Source organism: Sus scrofa, chromosome 8 (genome assembly GCF_000003025.6).
Source record: "Sus scrofa isolate TJ Tabasco breed Duroc chromosome 8, Sscrofa11.1, whole genome shotgun sequence".
NCBI classification, from domain to species: domain Eukaryota; kingdom Metazoa; phylum Chordata; class Mammalia; order Artiodactyla; family Suidae; genus Sus; species Sus scrofa.
Genome location: NC_010450.4, coordinates 72,364,999 through 72,385,860, shown reverse-complemented (window position 1 = coordinate 72,385,860; position 20,862 = coordinate 72,364,999). Strand labels below are relative to the sequence as shown.

The 20,862-nt window shown below is 47.0% G+C and overlaps 1 protein-coding gene across 1 annotated transcript in view; it reads right to left on the bottom strand.

The window, feature by feature from the left end:
* Positions 1–20,862, bottom strand: part of SHROOM3 (shroom family member 3) — a 346,309-nt gene that overhangs the window by 58,009 nt on the left and 267,438 nt on the right. Inside the window, 1 exon segment of the mRNA XM_003482418.4 lies at positions 6,264–6,395. Coding sequence (XP_003482466.3) covers positions 6,264–6,395 — 132 coding nt within the window.

Here is a 20,862-nt window from a genome sequence, read left to right as displayed (position 1 = left end):
CAGAAAGCATTAATTTTAGATAAGAACCTTAATCGATGGGCAAAAGAAGAATCTACATTTTAAAATCATACTGGAAAAAGAATTATTCACTAAAATAAAGTTTTCAAATATTACCAAAACCGGAATGAAAAGAATAGTGAGGGTTTTAAGGTAGAGAACCCCAGTCCCACAGTTCCTATGTACCAATATCTCCAGAATGAATTTTACAACAAGGAGGAGTTTACCAGCCACCACCATTCACAACCAACGTGACACTGTTGGGGAGAAAATAACACAACTCAGAAGAATGCTCTCTCTTATTCACCTTCACATGAAAGATGGCCAAGGCAAACTTGAAAAACCAGCCCAGCATCTCTATGTATGTGTGTTTTATAATTTAAGCAATTCATATTTTCTTTTTTACCTGGCACATGGTATACCAATAAGATGAATGCCTGTCAGAATAAATACTCAAGTCACCTTGAATTCTAGTGCCTGACCTCAACGGCACGGCCACCTGTTCTCTGCCATATCATGATTAAGTAAAAGCATCCCTAGACATAAAGAGTGGCATTAAGCATAGCTCTAAACAAAAATTTCATATCAACAATGATAAGGATAAGAGCTGCATTCAAACTCCTGCAAAGCAAGGATAATCAAGTATTTAAGCCTTCCGTGGTGATGGAGTTAAATAAGGTACAAACACTTCTTTTCAGGTAAACTCAAAGTTAAACGAGAAGACCACACCTTGTCTTCAAAATTGAGAAGACAGTTGCAGGTTCCTTTTTTTTACACAAACATTGGCACTAAGAATAGAGAACTTGGCTCCTAGGACACAGATAAGTACCAGTTCCTCCAAAGAAAGAGAAACTGCTATCCTGAAATTCCCTGGGGAAATAGGGAAGCAAAACCACAAAGCACACGACACAAAAAGCAACTGCTTACGTGAATGAGATCAAAAGCCACTCTAAATAGTACATCACAAGAAATACGGCAACTCTATGTATCAGAGAGAATGACTGACAATTCCCACATATTAACAGCACAAAGAATTTCCCGAGGTGCTCAAATCATGAGACCTTCCGTGACACTGAAGAGAAATGGGCTTCAACTTAACAAGCGGTTGGTTATTAATTTGGCTTAATAAATAGATACGGCACCCCATCAAAAAGACACGTGTGAAAGGCTTGGCAGGGGAGAATCCTGCCACTCAAGATTCATTCTAACAGAAGAGCGGGCTTACCTGGTGGCAAAGAGGAACATCCTAGATAACAACCCTCTGGCCAACTGCAAGTCATACTCAGGAGTGGGATAAAAAGCCATTTCACCCTGTGACTGCTCTATCTGCTCCTCGATTCTCAACGATTCCAGGCGGTTCCATGCGCCTCCCCTCAGAGGGCCTGAACTGACCGGAACACACTAAGCTTCATGTATGTGGGAGGGGCTCATTGCCAGCCACTTCTGTAAATTGCCCAGTAAAAGTCAACTCCTGCTCTCTAAGAGGAAAGGAGAGAAAGAGACGCTTGGTAACTCTCTGAGAAGAGCCAGCATCATCAGACAACAACACACAGCTTGGAAAGGCCAGAATTCTAGGCTGTGGGCAGGAGGAGGAGGAGGCAAGGAAGGAAAATCATCTGTGGAAAAAATGCATCAAACTGCAATAAGGAAGTTTTCTTTTTAATTGATCTCCTCTGCTAAACCCACGTCCTCCTCCACAGGCAAAAATGCCGCTGTCTGCAAAAATGTCTGTTAATGGCTTGAAGCTTCCCACAGTGGGCGAGGCGACTGAAGGCAGTCCTACACCAACATCCACTGAGGCTCCCTGACACACCGGGGCGGCAGTACAGGGACAGAACTCATTGCCAACAGAAATGCAAGTGCCAGCTGAGCTCACCTTGCTGCCCATTTGAGAATGAATGAAGTCAGAGCCTGAGCGTCTATTACCCATTCACCTCAATTCCCTTTCTAGAGCCCACATGGCCACGTATGGGTAAGTGCTTCCTGATGAGATGGGAAAGTCCTTATAATGATGGTGACCCTCGGTGGCGGGTGAGGAAGGGATGAGAACTTCATGGAGGAAGCACTGGCTGGGGAAAATCTCTGAGTTTTTTTTTTTTGTTTTGTTTTGTTTTGTTTTTTTTGGTGTTTTCTAGGACTGTTCCTGCGGCATATGGAGATTCCCAGGCTAGGGGTCGAATCGGAGCTGTAGCCACAGGCCTACACCACAGCCACAGCAACTCGAGATCTGAGCCGCATCTGCAACCCACACCACAGCCCACGGCAACGCCGGCTCCTTAACCCACTGAGCAAGGCCAGGGATCGAACCCGAAACCTCATCGTTCCTAGTCGGATTCGTTAACCACTAAGCCACGATGGGAACTCCCTGAGGTTTTTTGTTTTTGTTTTTGTTTTTTAAGGTGAAACACCTCATCTATTTAACTCATTGAACTACCCTACCCTGAGGCTTGACAGATTTTAGGGAGAAGTTCTGCCAAGACAACTTCATAGGAGTCCAAGATCATAGGATTCCTACTGACAAGTTAGACGAGAGAGAATTCAGGGATCTGAGCAGGAAAGGAAGGGTTGGAGGTATGAGAATATTAAGTCCTGGACCACTAAGAGTTTTTCTCTGTAGCTTGGTGGTTTGGCTGGTCCCTGTATAGACCTTAGGACGGGGGGAGGCAAGGATGGAGTTTCTTCCTTCTGCTCTTTCCTTTTCCTTATGTATAAGTGAAAAACTCCTTTCTGGCTAGTTACTCCATGAAAAAAGGAGCTACACACACCCATGCCCCATTGGACTTGGAATTGGCTTACAAGGTGATCCAAGCCCTTTGCAATTCCAAAATCAGTATAGGAGTCATGACCTGCCATGAATTAGACTTGCTCACTGCCCACTACTAGCCTCCCACATCCATACCTGTAAGACTCCCAAGACACTAAGCACATCGTGTCTGCTCTCCCTAAAGACATCCGCACTTCACCCCCTCCCACACTGCAAAACAGGATTTAGACCACAGCCAGCTTAAAAGGACAAAGACGGCCAAAGCTGGAACAAAGTGAGCAATAGTGTAAATAACAGTCTTGGATTATAACCTGCAGAATAAAATAATACGAAGGACTCCTTACTGATATAAATAGCTGGACAAATAAGTGGGGGAAAGAGACAGCTCTTCCTGATGGAAGACTTCCAATGAATAAACGAGGAAGGAATAAAAGAAATACAGACTCATATTCAGAACGTTTCAGTAATAACTGCCGCAGGCAAATATCTTTCCATGGCTGCTGAAATCAGCAGGAGAAAGCCTGAGGAGGAAGAATGTTTGCATAGCCTCAAAGCTATCGCCCACCAAAATACATACCCATTACAAGACACACGTAACAACTTCAGAGTGAAGAAACCTGGCTGACCTCACTTTAACCAGGCAATCAAAGGTTAACATCACCAGCAATAACACATATTGACACCATGTGACCCCAGAGAGGACACACCAAGAAGGACATGTCACTTTTGTGGTATGTTTGCCAAAAATGCATTACCTCAATCCAATCGTGAGACAATATCGGACAAACCAAGATAGGAGGCATTCTACCAGATAGCTGGTCCATACTCTTCAAAAGCATCAAGGTCATAGAGGACAAGGAAAGACGGAAGAAGTAGCACAGATTCGAGGAGACTAAGGAAATGTGATGAGTAAACACAACATAGGAATGGAAAAGGGACATTAGCAGGTACAAAAAAAAAAAAAAGAAGAAATCTGAATAAAGTCTATGAAAGTCTTACAGGCTGTAGTGAATATATTACACTGGAAGCTCCCATGTGGCACAGCAGGTTAAGGCTCTGGCGTTGCCGCAGCTGTGGTGCAGGTTGCAGCTGTGGCGCAGTTTCAATCCCTAGCCTGGGAATTTCCACATGCTGGGGGTGTAGCCAAAAAAAAAAAAAAGTATTATACCAACGCTAATTTCTTTTTTTGTTTATTTATTTTACTGGAATATAGTTGATTTTACAATGTGTCAATTTCTGCTGTACAGCAAAGTGATTCAGTTACACATATACACACATTCTTTTTCAAATTCTATTCCATTATGGTTTATCACAGGACATTGACTATAGCTCCCTGTGCTATACAGTAGGACCTTGTTGTTAACTAATGCTAATTTCTTAGTTTTATTTTACTATTATTATCTTTTATAGCTGCACCTGCAGCATATGGAATTTCCCAGGCCAGCGATTACAAATGAGCTGCAGCTGCAACCTACACAGCAGCCCCGGCCAACACCAGATCCTTTAATACACTGCACCAGGCCAGGGATGGAACCCGTGCCTCTGCAGAGCACCCAAGCTGCTACAGTTGGATTCCTAACCCCCTGTGCCACAGCAGGAACTCCTCTTAGTTTTAATATTTATACCATAGCTGTAAGAGATCTTAACATTAGGGAAAGTGACATGATGGATGTATGAGAAATTTCGGTACTATTTTTGCGACTTTGAAAGTATTTCCAAATAAAAAGTAAAAAACAGAACAGGCAGGATTCAGGATCTGAACATAATTGGATGAGAACCACGCCAATTTCCAAGTGCAGCCCTACATCAGTGAAACCCGGGTTGCAGAGACCCCAGAGGAGAGGAAAGAGGGGGACTACTGCAGGGGCTCACAATACAGTTCTGGAGACAAGACACCTGTAAAGTTCTTAGAGTGTAAGTAGAGTAGAAATTCCAGCCAGTAGGATGTGAGCAGGTGTGATGTTTGCAACATCCAGTGCCTGACTTTTTCAAAAGGACACAGCTTGCCTGTCTGCCTCTTCCAGTCTCCCTCACACAGACAGCACCAGGGGCCTCGACCATGCTGAGAACGCCAGCACCAGCTGTGTTTGGTTTTGTTTGTTTGTTTTGCTTTTTAGGGCACACCTGTGGCATATGGAGGTTCCCAGGCTAGAGGTCGAATTGGAGCTGATGCAGGATCCAAGCCTCATCTGCAACCTACGTAGCAGCTCACGGCAACGCTGGATCCTTAACCCACTGAACAAGGCAAGAGATCGAACCCACATCCTCATGGATCCTAGTCGGGTTCGTTAACCGCTGAGCTGTGACGGGAACTCCAACTGCAGCCTTTTTTTTTTTTTTTTTTTTTTTTTTGCTTTTTAGAGCCACACCCTAAGCATATGGAGGTTCCCAGGCTAGGGGTCTAGTCGGAGCTATAGCTGCTAGCCTACATCACAGCCACAGCAACACCAGATCCTTAACCCAGTGAGCAAGGCCAGGCCAGTTGGGTTCGTTAACTGCTAAGCAAGGACTGAAACTCAACTGTTTTTAATTACAGTTTTAAAAACACTTCTGAGTGTTTTTTAATTTTTATTTAGCTCTTTTTTATGGCGTACCGAGCCATATGGAAGTTCCTGGGCCAGGGACTGAATCCAAGCCACAGTTGGGACCTACCATGCAGCTGTGGCAATACCGGATCATTTAACCCACTGTGCCACCAGGGATCAAGCCTGTGCCTCTGCAGGGACCTGAGCTGCTGCAGCTGGATTCTTAACCCACTGAACCACAGCGGAAACTCCCTGAACATAGTTTTTTTTTTTTTTCTTTTTTGGCCACCCCACAGCACATAGGGTTCCTGGGCCAGGGTTCAGATCTGAGCCCCAATTGTAAATTATGCCACAGCTGTGGCAATGCCAGGTCCTTTAACCCACTGTGCCAGGCTGGGGATCGAACCTGCATCCCAGTGCTCCAGAGACATTGACAATCCCATTGCGCCACAGCGGGAACTCCTCTCTGAAGGTGTATGCTTTTTTTAAAAGATATTTGCATCAAATGATTTGAGGGACACCCCCTGCCCCCCGCCGATTACCTTCCAGGAACTTTATGCTTCTTCAGAAACTAGTTTGAAAGCTGCCCTTAGAAGTTCCCGTCATGGCGCAGTGGAAACGAATCTGACTAGGAACCATGAGGTTGAGGGTTCAATCCCTGGCCTTGCTCAGTGGCTTAAGGGTTCAGCGTTGCTGTGAGCTGTGGTGTAGGCTGGCAGCTATAGCTCCGATTCGACCCCTAGCCTGGGAACCTTCATATGCCACAGGTGTGGCCCTAAAAGGCAAAATTAAAAAGAAAAGAAAGCTGTCCTTAAAGTGTTTTCTTCTGAACTCTAAGCTCCCATCTGACCTCGCCATTCAGCCCCTCCTCACCTCACTCATCAGCCTGAACCTTGTCCAGCCTCGCTCCCACGTCCCTCTGACAGCAGCCAAGTCCCTCTGCTGAACCGCTCGGCACAGCCCTCTGTGCCGCTTACCTGTGCTTCAGCCGAAGTTTAGCGGCTCCTGACCATGCTGCTTTCCGGTGCTGTGGATCAGAGGTGAGGTGCTCCGGGCCAAAGGAGTCAGAGGCGCCAGTATCCGCAGGGCCTGGGTCTGCATACACATCTCTGGCAAAAACAAGAAAACAGGAAGTCAAGCGTGATGCTGTTCCCGGGCAGGTGCACAAATACGTCCACATGGGGATGCGTGAGACTCAACCCCACAGCGAGAGCAGGCAGCGCAGCGGCGCGCGGAGGGCAAAGCTGGCCCCCCAACCAGGTGCTTTGCCCGGAGCAAGGTGGATGCGCTACTCCGCAAGGTAGATGCTGTGTTTCTGTGAAGCAATAACGTGCACTTCTCAATCTGAGGGGACCAGATTTTCCCCACCAAAGGGAACGAAAGGTATACTGCCTATCATGAAGCTAAACCCTCCTGGAAGTCAGTATCCATCGGCGAGTAAGTGAAAACCAGGGTCTCTAAAGCCACTGTCAAAGGAGGTGGCCCCCGAGACAAGCCCCCACTGATTACACTGTCTCTCGTCTCCGTTTCCCAGTGTCACTGTAAAGAGCACCACCTCCGAGGGCGGCAGCCCTGGCTCTGTCCAGTGGGTGGGAGCTCAGAGGGGCACAGGCCAACTTTGAGCCCAAGCTATTTCAGATTGTTTAGATTCCACTGCGCTGGAGGCAAGCCTTTTGTGTGTCCGTTGAAATCCACCCTCCACCCTCACCCCCAGTCCCCAACATCATTCCCATAAACTCTTTTCCTCTACACGCCCAGGGAGGCACAGAAAAATGTTAAGCTCTGAGTGGTCCATGTGTTCTGCCGCAGAAACAGATGCATTTCTTCTCCCTGGGAGAGCCTTGGCTCCTGAATTTCCAAACTCCCTGACTGTACCTTCGAGGCCTCCTCTTAATGGGACTGAAGACTTTGAAGTGGGTTTGCCGCGCTGGGTGACAGTGGTGTGTTTTCAATGTCTGTCTCTGAGGATCTTTCTAAGCCTCTGAGAGTTGATGGGTAGCCCCTGCACCGTGTCCTTTGAGCAGGAGAAGGTGCAAATGCCTTCTGTTTCTCATCTGTAAAGGCCTGAGCTGAGAAGCAGTGGGATTATGAATGGTGTTGATGTCTTTGTATTTCAGGACAAGGAGGGAGGAGACCAGGGAGTCAGCTGGGAGTATCCCGTCTAAGGTCAAGTTTTCATCTTTGCCTTAGTTTTACCTAAGCACCATCACCGCCTTTGTTACATTACTTTTCTCACCAAATTTGGGATTCCTGGCTTTGAAGATATTCAATATTCCTCTAGACTTGACATCTGAAGACCTGGCTGCGGAGCTGTCACTTGTGAGCTGAATGATGCTGGGCAGGTAAATGCCGAAAGCTTTAGGTTCCTCCATGGGAACATGAGAAATAAGAGGCAGGGCACACCATGTCAGGAGCCTGGCTCTAGGGTCTGCTGCTCTGAGTTGGAGTCCTGCCCCTGCCGGTGAACCAGCTCTGCGACCTGGTCCTCTCTGCACCTCCGTTCTCCCATCTCTGAAATGGGTGCAAAGGACCAATGGCTTTCATTGGGTTGCCGAGAAGCATAAATAAACTAATTCAGGTAAAGTACTCAGAATAGAGTCTGGCATATATTCAGCACTCAGCAAACTGCCGCTATTTATATGTAGCCTTCAGGGTTGCTATCAAATTTCTAGATAATGTCTAGTGACTCTCAAGCATGCTGCCTGCACACGGGGTAAGTGCTTAATGAACAAATCATTTTCATGTTTGTCTTCAATGGTACCTTCATTTTAGAGCTTCTCTGAGCTCTCTTTTTTCACGTAAAACAGACACAAGTAATCTACGCAGGAAATAATAGCAAGAGCCTTGTCCAGAGTTAACATATCAAAGCCTTTTGCAGAATTCATCATGCGGTCTCCAATTTCTCCTACAATTCTCAGCAGCACCAACCCCCATGACCATCTGGCTTAAGCTCAGGTGGAAAGTATACTCAAAGGTATCTCATCATCAAACCCACGAACATAAAGAGGACACAAATGTATACAGCACATCCAAGACTACCCCCTGGGAGAAGCCATTCTGACGACAAGCTTGCCTTTCCCTGTCTCCTCTAGATCCTGATGCTGCCTGTTGGGGGGAAAACAATAGAGACCAGGTCCGAGCTTTCACAAAGCCTTTGTGGCACTTAATAACTTCCTCACTGTTTTGCCTAAACCACAACCGCTGGCTCTGTCTCTTTGGCACAGTGGCTGAGCCCCTTTCTCGTTCCGTGCCCCCACCCCCCCCCCGCCCCGAGAGGTACCACAAACAGATGGTCCAGGGTGCGGGCTGCTGGAGTGAAGGGCTGGTAGGAAGAGCAGGCAAACGGGATAGAGATGGAAGCATGGCGAATATGAGACAAGCTCATCTTTTTAAGGATCTGCAAAGCATGGTTCTCAATCCCAGCGGAGATCAGCAGCTTAGCCGTGCTCTCCAGACCAGCTGAGGGTAACAGCTGGGGGTGAGGGTTTGTAAAACTTGTTGCTTGTAGCTGGTTGCTGATGTGGCCCCCAGGCTAAGTCGTAGCACAGCCTCCCCACTCACCCTCGCCTCCCCCCACCCTGGGTGGGCTGGTTCCCGGGACTCGTGAGTGGGTTTTTTTGTTTTTTCGTTTTTTTGTCTTTTTGCCATTTCTAGGGCCGCTCCCACAGCATATGGAGGTTCCCAGGCTAGGGGTCCAATCGGAGCTGTAGCCACCAACCTACACCACAGCCATAGCAGCACCAGATCCAAGTTGTGTCTGTGACCTACACCACAGCTCACGGCAACACCGGATCCTTAACTCATTGAGTGAGGCCAGGGATCGAACCTGCAACCTCATGGTTCCTAGTCGGATTCATTAACCACTGAGCCACGACAGGAACTCCTCCTGAGTGGGTTTTTCCGGATGCCCGACACCAAGGAGGAAGCAGGCTGGAAGGAATGCAGGAAAAATCACCAACCACCAGAGCACACTTTTTCTGCCATAATTCTCTTTCTGGAAGAACCTGGACAGCTAATAAACATTTTAAAATTCACATGTCCTAATGAAAAGAAATTCCACAGTGACGCTTGCTGGCAAAACTAATGAGCCATTTTTGACGGCTATTTTTTTAAGACTATTTCTTGCTGTTCTCCAGTCATGGTATCACAAACTGAATGAGGAAACAAAGTGAAGCTGACTTGAGAAGATTTAGCAGCGGCTAAAAAAAAATGACCGTGGTTGCTGTACAGCAGAAATTGGCACAACATTGTAAACCAACTATACTTTTAAAAGAAGTTAAAAAATGAAAGAAAAAAAAAACCTATAGCAAACAACTGAAAAAAAAAAAAAGAGGGGGGGACCCACTACCCCAGTATCATCTTTCTTTGCCAAATAGTTAAGAAATCCAGGCCAACCACCTACGTATTTCTACTTCCTACGATGCCTACATTCATATTCCACCCCTCATATTAACAACTCATGAATATATACTGACTGCTTTACTGTTTGGTATTTCAATAGAGTCTTTAACTGCTTTCTGAACTGAGTTTCAACCAATATTGGAGAAAAAAGTTCCAGATCGTCCTGTTCCGGTAGCTCCCCTGAACACCACGAAAGCTGGGGAAGGATGGGAAGCTGGAGCAAAAGATGCAGAGAGCTGGGCCGGGCCTGATAATCCGGTCTCCCCAGATCCCTTTAGATCGTGGTTCCTACTCAGTTTAAATGCGGATGAGGAGAGGGAGCTCCCATCTCCTCAGCAGGTTACAACCTCAGGAAGAACCTAGTTCTGAGAATCAACTGTTTCGCCTTTTTTGGTTGTGTTTTGTCCAGGAGGGAACAGCTTCCTCTCTGGCCATAGCCACTCCTGTCCCCTGCAACCCAGGAGCCAGCATCACGTTTTTAAAAAAGTAAATGAGTTCCTGTTGTGGCTCAGCGGTAACGAACCAACTAGTATCCATGAGGATGCTGGTTCGAGCCCTGGCCTTGCTCAGTGGCTTAAGGATCCGGCATTGCCATGAGCTATGGTATGTATAGGTTGCAGACGTGACTGGGATCCTGCGTTGTTATGGCTGTGGTGTAGGCCAGCAGCTGCAGCTCTGATTCCACCCCTAGCCTGGGAACTTCCATATGCCTTGGGTGTGGCCCTAAAAAAGCAAAAAAAAAAAAAAAAAAAAAAAAAAGAAAATGAATTATGTCATCTAATAAAACCATGCACTCTGGAGAAAATCCAAGTTGCTAACAGCTTGGCTGCAAAGCCTCGAGGGACCTGGTGCCTGCCCACCAAACTTTCAGCATCTCTCCCTTCGCTCCCCATGTCCTCACTAGCCTGCCCTGGGCACCTGGAGCCTGCCAAGCTCTCCGCTCTCGCCCATGCGGTTCTCTCCACCTGGAATGCGCTCCTGATGCTTCTGCGCTTGGCTGGCTCTTCCTCCACCTTCTGGTCCCGAGTAGAACCTTACCTCCTCCGAGACGGCCTCATCTACCACACACAGGTTCTTCCTGCACCTGGGCCTTCCCTTCAGGGCACTCAGGACCACCAGCAAATGTTCACGTGCATGGTCGGCTCCCTTTATGGGACAGTGATCTCAGCAACGTCAAGGCCCACGGCTGGCTCTTCTTCAGTTTTGTGCTTTTAAAGCACTACATCCTCAGGTCCTCACACAGTGAGTGGCTCATGGTAGGCACACCGTACAGATTTGTCAAATCACCATTGATTGTAAAGGGGAAAGTCGTGCGATGCACCTAAAATGGAGCTCGATGACCTTAAACTCTTTTTCTTTTTAGGGCCGCACTTGCAGCATATGGAAGCTCCCAGGCTAGGGGTTGAATCGGAGCTACCGCTGCTGGCCTACGTCACAGCCACAGCAACCTGGGATCAGAGCCACATCTGTGACCTACACAACAGCTCATGGCAATGCCAGATCCTTAACCCACTGAGTGAGGCCAGGGGTCAAACCCACATCTTCATGGATCCTAGTCAGGTTACCACTGAGCCACGTTGGGAACTCCCAACTTTAAACTCTTTATTTTTCAGTAACACTAGATAATAAAATAGTTTTATTTATAATTTATGAATCCAAAGCTAATCTTTACTGATTTTTTTTTTTTTTTTGGTCTTTTTGCCTTTTCTAGGGCTGCTCCCGCAGCATATGGAGGTTCGCAGGCTACAGGTTGAATTGGAGCTATAGCTGCCGGCCTACACCACAGCCACAGCAACGCAGGATCCAAGCTGTGTCTGCAACCTACACCACAGCTCACGGCAACGCCAGATCCTTAACCCACTGAGCAAGACCAGGGATCAAACCCACATCCTCATGGACACCAGTCAGTTTCTTAACCTGCTGAGACACAACGGGAATGCCTTCTTTTCGTCACTTTCTATATAAGGTTGGGAGACAGTTTGGAAAGGAGAATTCAGCCCTAACTCTTGGTCCCTGTCATCAGCAGCTGCTTTCGTGGAATAGAGAGGACCCATGTTGGGGAACTCTTGGCCAAGCCTTTCAACAAACAGTTGGCACAGCCCAGGGCAGCTTTGTTGCCTTATGTTTCGAAGGAGCAGCATTTTGAGATTAAGCAGACAGAAGTGCACTGATACTGGGCAAAGCTGTCCTCAGAGCCCTTTGGAGAAACTCCTTGGATTGAGGCTGGGTGCTCGTGTGTATTCATTTTCATAACTGGCTTCATGGAAAGTCGTGCCCGTGGTTTCCTCTGTTTCTGTTTTCTTCTTGTCCCGCCTCATGTCTGTCACGCACGGCTCTTCCCATCCTGTGAGGGGGCCTCTGCTGTCACTGCCAGCGGCTCCCCTTTGTTGCCTGGAGGTGGAGATGGCCTGCATTCTCGGCTTCCTTGGCTTGTGAAGGAAGATTTTAAGAACTGATGTCCTTAGGTTCAGATTTCTGTTCTTGGTCTAACAAGCTCTTCTTCATTTTCCGATGACTGGACGTTTCTGGAAGGTTTCGCGGACATTCTCAGGGAAGCGCCCTTTCTTGAAAACCCCTTGTCCCTACTGCTGACCTCTTGGTACCCACATACTTAGATCTATCTTTCGAGTCACTGTCCTTTCATCATTTTCCTTTTTTTTGCTTTTTCACTCATTATTTACCATCTAGGAAGCTCACTCTGCATTCCCTCAGGCCTGTATTGTATCTGGCATGTTCCATCACAGGCATGCCATCTACTTGTCCTTAAAACCCTCCTCTTCCTGCTCACCCACCTTGTGAGGCAGCTTCGTTATGACAAAGGGTCCCTACCTAACCCTTTAGCCACGCACAGGTGTGCTCTGTACGGCTCGGCCCAGTGTGTTTGCACTTCCTGCTCCTTTGGCTAACGCTTGTCCTCGCCCTCCCAAATGGACCACGTGTGCAACTTATACCACTGACATTCAGCATGTTTCTGATTCTTTCTGAAACCAGAAGCCTAACTATCTGCAGATCTCAGCCAGTGACCTCTCTGTCAACACTGCAGAAAGACTGGCAAAGGGTGGATAGGGGAAAGAGCCAAATGACTAGCCAGATCTTTTAACCTAACTATTAAATATGTAATCTGGAATTCCTGTTGTGGCTCAGTGGTTAATGAATCCAACTAGGAACCAAGAGGTTGTGGGTTCAATCCCTGGCCTCGCTCAGTGGGTTAAGGATCCAGCATTGTCATGAGCCGTGGTGTAGATTGCAGACGCGGCTCAAATCCCGAGTTGCTGTGGCTCTGGTGTAGGCTGGTGGCTACAGTTCTGATTGGACCCCAAGCCTGGGAACCTCCATATGCCGTGGATGCGGCCCTAGAAAAGACAAAAAGAAAAATAAATATTTAATCTGCTCCAAATTTACTTTTGACTCAAAACCCCCCACCCACGGGGCCCGAGGACTTAGCCAGCGTGGAGCACGTGCAGAAGAAAGCCAAGTGCCCTCATGCACAGGCTTAAACTGGTGACATTGTCCCCGGTGGACTGTGTGGCCCAACTACATACTCGGAGCCTGAGCTTAAATCAACTCTAGCACGTGGCAGGCTGCATAACCTGAATGAACAATGTCAATTCCACAGCCAGCTGCTTGGGCTCCTGGTCCAGCCCGATCACCTCGCAGGTGTTTGACTTTGGGCAGGTCACTCAACCACTCATGCCTCAGATTCTTTGTCTATAAAATAAGGATAATTGCAGCTCTTTCATCAAAGGGGGGGTTGTGAGGCTTGAATAAATTAATATGTGTAAAGCACTCAGAACGGTTGGTACCTGGCAATCAGGGTTCAATTCATTTTTTTCTTTTTTGTTTTTTGGGTTTTTTTTTTTTTTTTTTTTTTTTTTTTTTGCTTTTTAGAGCTGTACTCACGGCACATGGAGGTTCCCAGGCTAGGGGTCGAATGGGAGCTGTAGCTGCTGGTCTACACCACAGCCACAGCAATGCCAGATCTAAGCCACGTCTGCAAACTATACCACAGCTCATGGCGACGCCGGTTCTAACCCGCTGAGCAAGGCCAGGGATCAAACCCACATCCTTATGGATACCAGTCAGATTCGTTTCCACTAAGCCACGACGGGAACTCCCAATCAGGGTTCATTTCTTACCAAGAGAATGGAAACTTACATTTATTGGGCACATGGTAAGTACCAGATACTGTCCTTGAAAAAGTCATTCAGTTATCTTCTCATCATTTGAGACAGTGATGATCCTCATTTTACAGAGAAAAAATGCAAAATGAAATAAAACAAGCAGAAAGATGTCTGGCCAGAGACCACGCCACCCCTCATTAAATGCCACTGAGGATCCCTGGGCTTTCCATTTTTTCTTAAGCATCAGCCACATCCCAAGCTATGCATGCTTCCCATTCACATGAGACAAAAAGATATGAATGAAGACAAAAGACGAGCAAATGTACCAAAATGTTACTACTTAGTGACAGGAGTACGGGTGATATTTTTCTTCTCTTTTTCTATATCTTGCAGATTGTCTCCAACTGATGTTTATTATTTTAATTATTAGAAAAAGTGAAATTAGTCTTTCTTTTTCCTTTCTTTTTTTTTTTTTTGTCTTTTTGCCTTTTCTAGGGCCGCTCCCGCAGCATATGGAGGTTCCCAGGCTAGGGGTCAAATCGGAGTTGTAGCCGCTGGCCTACACCACAGCCACAGCAACCCAGGATCCGAGCCGCGTCTGCGACCCACACCACAGCTCACTGGATCCTTAAGCCACTGAGCAAGGCCAGGGATCAAACCCGCAACTTCATGATTCCTAGTTGGATCCTTAAGCCGGATCCTTAAGCCACTGAGCAAGGCCAGGGATCAAACCCGCAACCTCATGGTTCCTAGTCGGATTCGCTAACCACTGAGCCACGACGGGAACTCCCAAGTCTTACTTTTTTTTCTTATTTGAGTGAGTCTCAGTCTAGTTTCCCCATATTTTAAAAGGAAATTCCATGCTAGGAAATGGCAGTGGATGTATCTATCTCAGGAGCAAGTTTGGGCAGCGGGAAGACTTCACGCTGGTGGCGGTTTTCCTTTGGGATCTCCAGCGACCACTGAAAATACTCAGAGGAGGGCTCAGGAAGCAGGATCAGCAGATGGGTGTGAATTGGTCTTGAGCAAGTGAGGCCTCCATCCTTCTTCCCTCTCCCTGCTCTCCCTAGTTCCCTAAAAAATCATAATTCCTCACTTTAATGTCATCCATTATAGCCTGAACGTACCTCCTGTGCATTAGTCCACCTGGTCCTAATACTAATCCCAGAGGGCAAACAGAGCAGGTATTATTTATCCCCATTTAACAGATGGTGAGACAGCCTCACAGACCTGCCTCTCCCAGAGCACACTGCACTAAGGGTCACATAAGAGCAGCAGCTGCAGACCTATGCCACAGCTTGAGGCAACGTCCGATCCTTAACCCACTGAGCGAGGCCAGGGATAGAACCCACAACCTCATGAATACCATGTTGGGTTCCTCACCCACTGAGCCACAACGGGAACTCCCGAGAGGATCTACTAGAGGTGGGAAGAGCAAGAGAGACAGAGGACAGGAAGCAACACAGCGGGGGTTCCAGCAGCTCAGGCGGTGAAGGGCAGGTGGCAGAGGTCAGGCAATCCAGCTTAGCACAGGCTCTTGGCACGCCAGCACACATCCATCCTACTGCCACAATGCCCAAGAGGAGATCTGTGCCTGCGAAAGTGGAAACGAAGCCAAAAAGGTGGCAGGAAAGGATAGATCTTCAAACAAAGAAGTGCAAACAAAAGGGGAAAGGGGGGCAAAGGGGAAACAGGTCAAAGCGTCTACCTCAGAGACAAAGAAGATTCACCTGCAGAAAACAGAGAGGCCACAAATGAGGGCAGCCCGGCCTCCGATGAAGCAACAGAGAAAGAAGCCAAGTCTGAACAGTACCCTACGCCCGGTCCTGTCACTGGTCCCTGTCTCCCTTCTCCTACAACCCAGAGGAACACTTTTATCCACTGTTTTGTAAATGCAGGTTTTATAGTAGCTTTAGAAACATTTTTAAGGAGGGAATCCCACCTCATCCCACTTTTTAAGTGTAAATGCTTTTTAAAGCATTTAAAGAGGTGAAATCAGTTGCTGGTTGTTCATTTTGCGGTGCAACCAGAAACTAGTGGAATACAGGCAAGCTTTGACTGTTTCAGGGGTCACCTTAACATTCCATCAATGGGGGTAGGAACACACACTTTTTTCTTTTTTTGGTCTTTTTAGGGCCACACCTCTGGCTTATGGAAGTGCCCAGGCTAGGGGTAGAATTGGAGCTGCAGCTGCCAGCCACAGCCATACCACAGAGCCACGTCTGCGACCCACACCACAGCAATGCCAGATCCTTAACCCGCTGAGCAAGGCCAAGGATCGAACCTGCTAGTCAGATGCTAGTCAGATTCATTTCCGCTGAAATCCCTTGAACATACATGTTAAATGACTTCTGATGTTGTTTTTGGTAGAACTGGCTCCTAAAGCAAACCACTGTGATCTTGGCTCTTTTGGTCAGAATTCTGTGCACCCCGTAACAGTTTTGGTCATGCTAATCCAGTTTTCCTATTAACTTTGCTAATATTGCTGTGAACCACTGAAAATTTGAATATGCAGTGGATATATTAAATCATGAATTAACGATCTAACAGTGTATCAACATTAAATATATTGGTATTTGATGTTATCTTGTTAAGGAAACTGCCTCCAAGTGTTAAGCTGGAAAGTCATTGGAATAACTATACAGAAGAGAATCACCACAGCATGATTTTTTTATATTTTTGATACATAAAGAATTGTGTACAAGTTGAAATGTCTGTACCTGGTCCTCAAAACAACCAATAAAATCTCAATTATGAAGAAAAAAAAAAGGGATATGGTAGAACACAGGAAAATAGATCTGATAATACTTTCTTTCCTTATTTCCACAAAACATAAGGAAAAAGGTATTTAGATGGCTAAGTAGACACCAAAAATGGCCCTACCTGCATATGCACCATTATAGAGGGAACCAGTACTGGATGAGCAGCCAGAAGACTCGAACTATTGGGTTTTCATGAGTTTTTGAGGTTTTCAGTTTCCTTTTCCTTTTACCAGTCTATGAGCTAAGGTGGAAAAAGGACATAAATGACAAATCCTTTCCAAGTGAGAAAACAATTTCTTGAGTTATCTCCATCCACAAGTGACAAGCACTTTCTTTTGTGTGTGTGTGTGTGTGTGTGTGTGTGTGTGTGTGTTTAGGGCTACACCTGCGACATATGGAAGTTCCCAGACTAGAGGTCAAATCGGAACTGCAACTGCTGGCCTACACCACAGCAATGTGAGATCCAAGCCACATCTGCGACCTACACCACAGCTCATGGCAACACGGGATTCTTAACCCACTGAGTGAGGCCAGGGATCGAACTCACGTCCTCATGGATACTAGCCGGGTTCGTTTCTGCTGAGCCACAGTGGGAACTGCGACGAGCACTTTCTATATGCAGGATCCAAGTAGGAAACGTTATGGAAGAAAAGACAGTTGCTGATCTCTAGTCTTGCTGGAGAGAGACACCCAGAATTTGGTGCCAGATCAAGCTGGGGTCCAGCCTGAGCTCTGCCAGTCCCTGGCCACTAGTCTGACCCTTAGGACCTCGTCTATAAAAAGGGAACAAAGTACTATGTGTCTGGTGAGCTGGCTGAGATGACCTGGCAGGTGAAAACCACTACTAGAGCAATTATCATTTAATCCAAGTGGCCTAGGAGAGGAAGAACATAAGAAGTCACCCAAGGGGTGTGACAGATACTGGAGTAAGGATGGGCTCTTTAATTCCTTAAAAAGGGAAACTGCAAATGACCAAAGCATTTGGCAAGAGATATAAATATTTAACTGTTGTGTGTGTGAACAGGAAATATGGGCCATTACCTGCGCCCCAAGGAACAGATTGGCACAGAGGACCTCACCATCTGGGCGAAAGAAATGCTCCTGGAGGAGTTTCCGCTGTGGCCCAGTGGGTTAAGAATCCGACTGCAGTGGCTTAGGTCACTGCAGAGGCACAGGTTCCTTCCCAGGCCTGGGGCAGCGGGTGAACCATCTGGCATTGCTATAGCTGCTGGCTTGGATTCAATCCCTGGCCGGGGAACTTCCATATGCCGTGGGTGTGGCCATAAAAATAAAAGACATAAAAATAAAAGAAATGCTCCTGGAGCATCAAGGCTGATAATTAGCCTGAGGAATTCACTGGGCAGGAATGGTACTCAGTATCTGCATTAAAAACATAATGCTGGAATTCCTGTTGTGGCTCAGTGGTAACGAAGAACCCGACTAGTATCCATGAGTATGTGGGTTTGATTCCTGGTCTCGCTCAATAGGTTAAGGATCCGGCGTTGCCATGAGCTGTGGTGTAGGTCACAGATGGGGCTCAGATCCTGCGTTGCTGTGGCTGTGATGTAGGCTGGCAGCTACCGCCCTGACTGGACTCCTAGCTTTGGAACTTCCATATGCTGCAGGTGCAGCCCTAAAAAAAGCAAAAAAAATTTTTTTAAATAAAAATAAAAACATAATGCTTACAGGGGAAATTGGTACAACACTGTATATCAACTATACTTTAATAAAATAATAATACATAAAAACATAATGTGTTTTTAATGCACAGGTTTTTTGAGCCCCTGGAGTCCTCCCACCTCAGGCTCTAGGGAGAGGACCCCTGCCCTCCTGCAGGTGGCAGTGTGTGTGGGAACTCTGGCTCTGGAAGGTTCCTAGGATCCTAGTGTAGTCTATGGGAGCCAGGATTTTCTCTCTCCCATCTACATGCAAAATAAGCTGCTCCAGTCCTAGACCTGCCTGGAGAAGAGGGATGGACATTAAAAATGTAAATGGCGATGGTCATTCATTGGGAGAAAATAGGTCCCTTGCTAAATTTGGCATCGGCTGAGGAATCTTAGCAAAAATGAACTCCCCCCTCCTTGTTTGTGAGGGAGGCTTAATCCTTACTTTGCCCAAGAGGATTATTGGGTCTTAGAAAGAAGCTCATATGCACTTTTTTTTTAAAGCTTGTGCCAAATGCATTTGTGTCCACAATATCCAAGATTCGTTCTACTTTTTAGGGTGGATAATAGACATTCCATGCTATTTAAATGCCTCCAAATCTCAAACCTAAATGTTTCCAACCTTCCCTATCACCCCAAGTGGGACTCTGGCTCTCCTAAACTGTCCCCTGGCTGTCACTTCATATTCTTGGGAAGCAGGGTTTCAGTGGAAGCCAGGGTACCAAACTACAGCTGATTTGTGGAAAAGTAATTGTGGTTAACAATATACCTTGTCAAGGTGACTGTAACTGTGGTTCCACTGGCTCAGTTTCTACTTAGCCCCCTCATTTTTCCCTTCCCTTGGTTACTATAGGGTTATAATACCGTCCCGAGCTCTTTTCCTTTCTTTTTCTTTTTCTTGTTTTTCTAATCCTGATGTTCCTACTTATTACAGCACAACCCTCTCTTGTCCAGGGAATTCTGGACCCAGTGACATATGTAACACAAAAGCAGGACTAACAAAAATCTGTAGCTTACATGGTGCTCTCAAAACATCCTTGAAAAATATGACAGGAGTTCCCATCATGGCTCAGTGGTTAACAAGTCCAACTAGGAACCATGAGGTAGCGGGTTTGATCCCTGGCCTTGCTCGGTGGGTTAAGGATCTGGCGTTGCCGTGAGCCGTGGTGTAGGTCGCAGACGCGGCTCGGATCTGGCATTGCTGTGGCTCTGGTGTAGGCTGGTGGCTACAGCTCCGATTAGACCCCTAGCCTGGGAACCTCCATATGCTGGGGGAGCAGCCCTGGAAAAGGCAAAAAGACAAAAAAATAAAAAATAAAAATATGACAAATGGGCACCCTTATTGGGTTTTACCATGTACAAAGTATTTCACATAACAAATTCAGTGTTTGTAATAACCTTATGAAGTGTTCTTCCTCTTTTACAGGAAAGGAAACCGAGGCACGGGTAATTTCAGTAAGTTGCTCGAGGTCACAAAGAAAGTGATAAAGCCAGGACCCAGCACATTATAAGGCTCCAAAGCATGGCTTCAGCCAGGTTCTACAACGGCTCTGTCACCTAAGGGCTCGGGTACCTGCTGGCTGAACGAGCTCTAGAAAACAAGCTGCCTGATCACAGGAAGAGCATGGCAATTCTTCCAGAACTGCATCCTCAGCATCGTGGTCTGCGCCACCTTCTATTGGAAACTGCTTCTCGCTCTTGCCACCCAGGCCACTTAATTTCCACCTGTAGTTGCAATTCATGATTTAGCTCTGGGGCCAATGGGACTCCCAGGGAGAAGGCACTTGGGCCTCAAACAGTATCTGAGACAAGAGCTCCAGGGCAAACTCTGAGCTAGTTGTGTTCTCATATTTTTTTTTTTTTTTGGTTTTCAGGGCAGTTCTCAGGTGAGGGGTTCAATAGGAGCTATACCTGCCAGGCTACACCACAGCCACAGCAACCTGGTATCCGAGACTCAACTGTGACCTACACCACAGCTCATGGCAATGCCAGATCCTTAACCCACTGAGTGAGGTCAGGGATTGAACCCGCATCCTCATGGATACTAGTCGGGTTCACTACTGATGAACCACAACAGGAACTCCTGTGTTCTCTTTTTTTTTTTTTTTTTTTTTGTCTTTTTGCCTTTTCCAGGGCTGCACCTGCAGCATAGGGAGGTTCCCAGGTTAGGGGTCCAATCAGAGCTGTAGCTGCCAGCCTACACCACAGCCACAGCAATGCCAGATCAGAGCCATGTCTGTGACCTACGCCATAGCTCATGGCAACGCCGGATCCTTAACCCACTAAGCGAGGCCAGGGATCGAACCTGCAACCTCATGGTTCCTAGTCGGATTCATTTCCGCTGCACCACGATGGGAACTCCCTCATCTCGAACCTCAGGTCCTCACACCATCCCCCGGTTCCCTGAGCCAACCTGGTCCTCCAGGCTGGATGTCAATTCCTTCCAGACCAGAGCCTGGCCCTGTCTAGTACCAACACAGATGGTCCTGGCACCAAAGCTGAAGGGAAAGCAGGTGGGGAAGGAGGGGTCATCTTTATCTGACTGGGCAGGGCAGGTCCCCTGGCTTTCTCTGGGCACCAACACACAGGAGGAGGTGGCAGCAGGCAGGAGCATAGCAGGTCATGGGA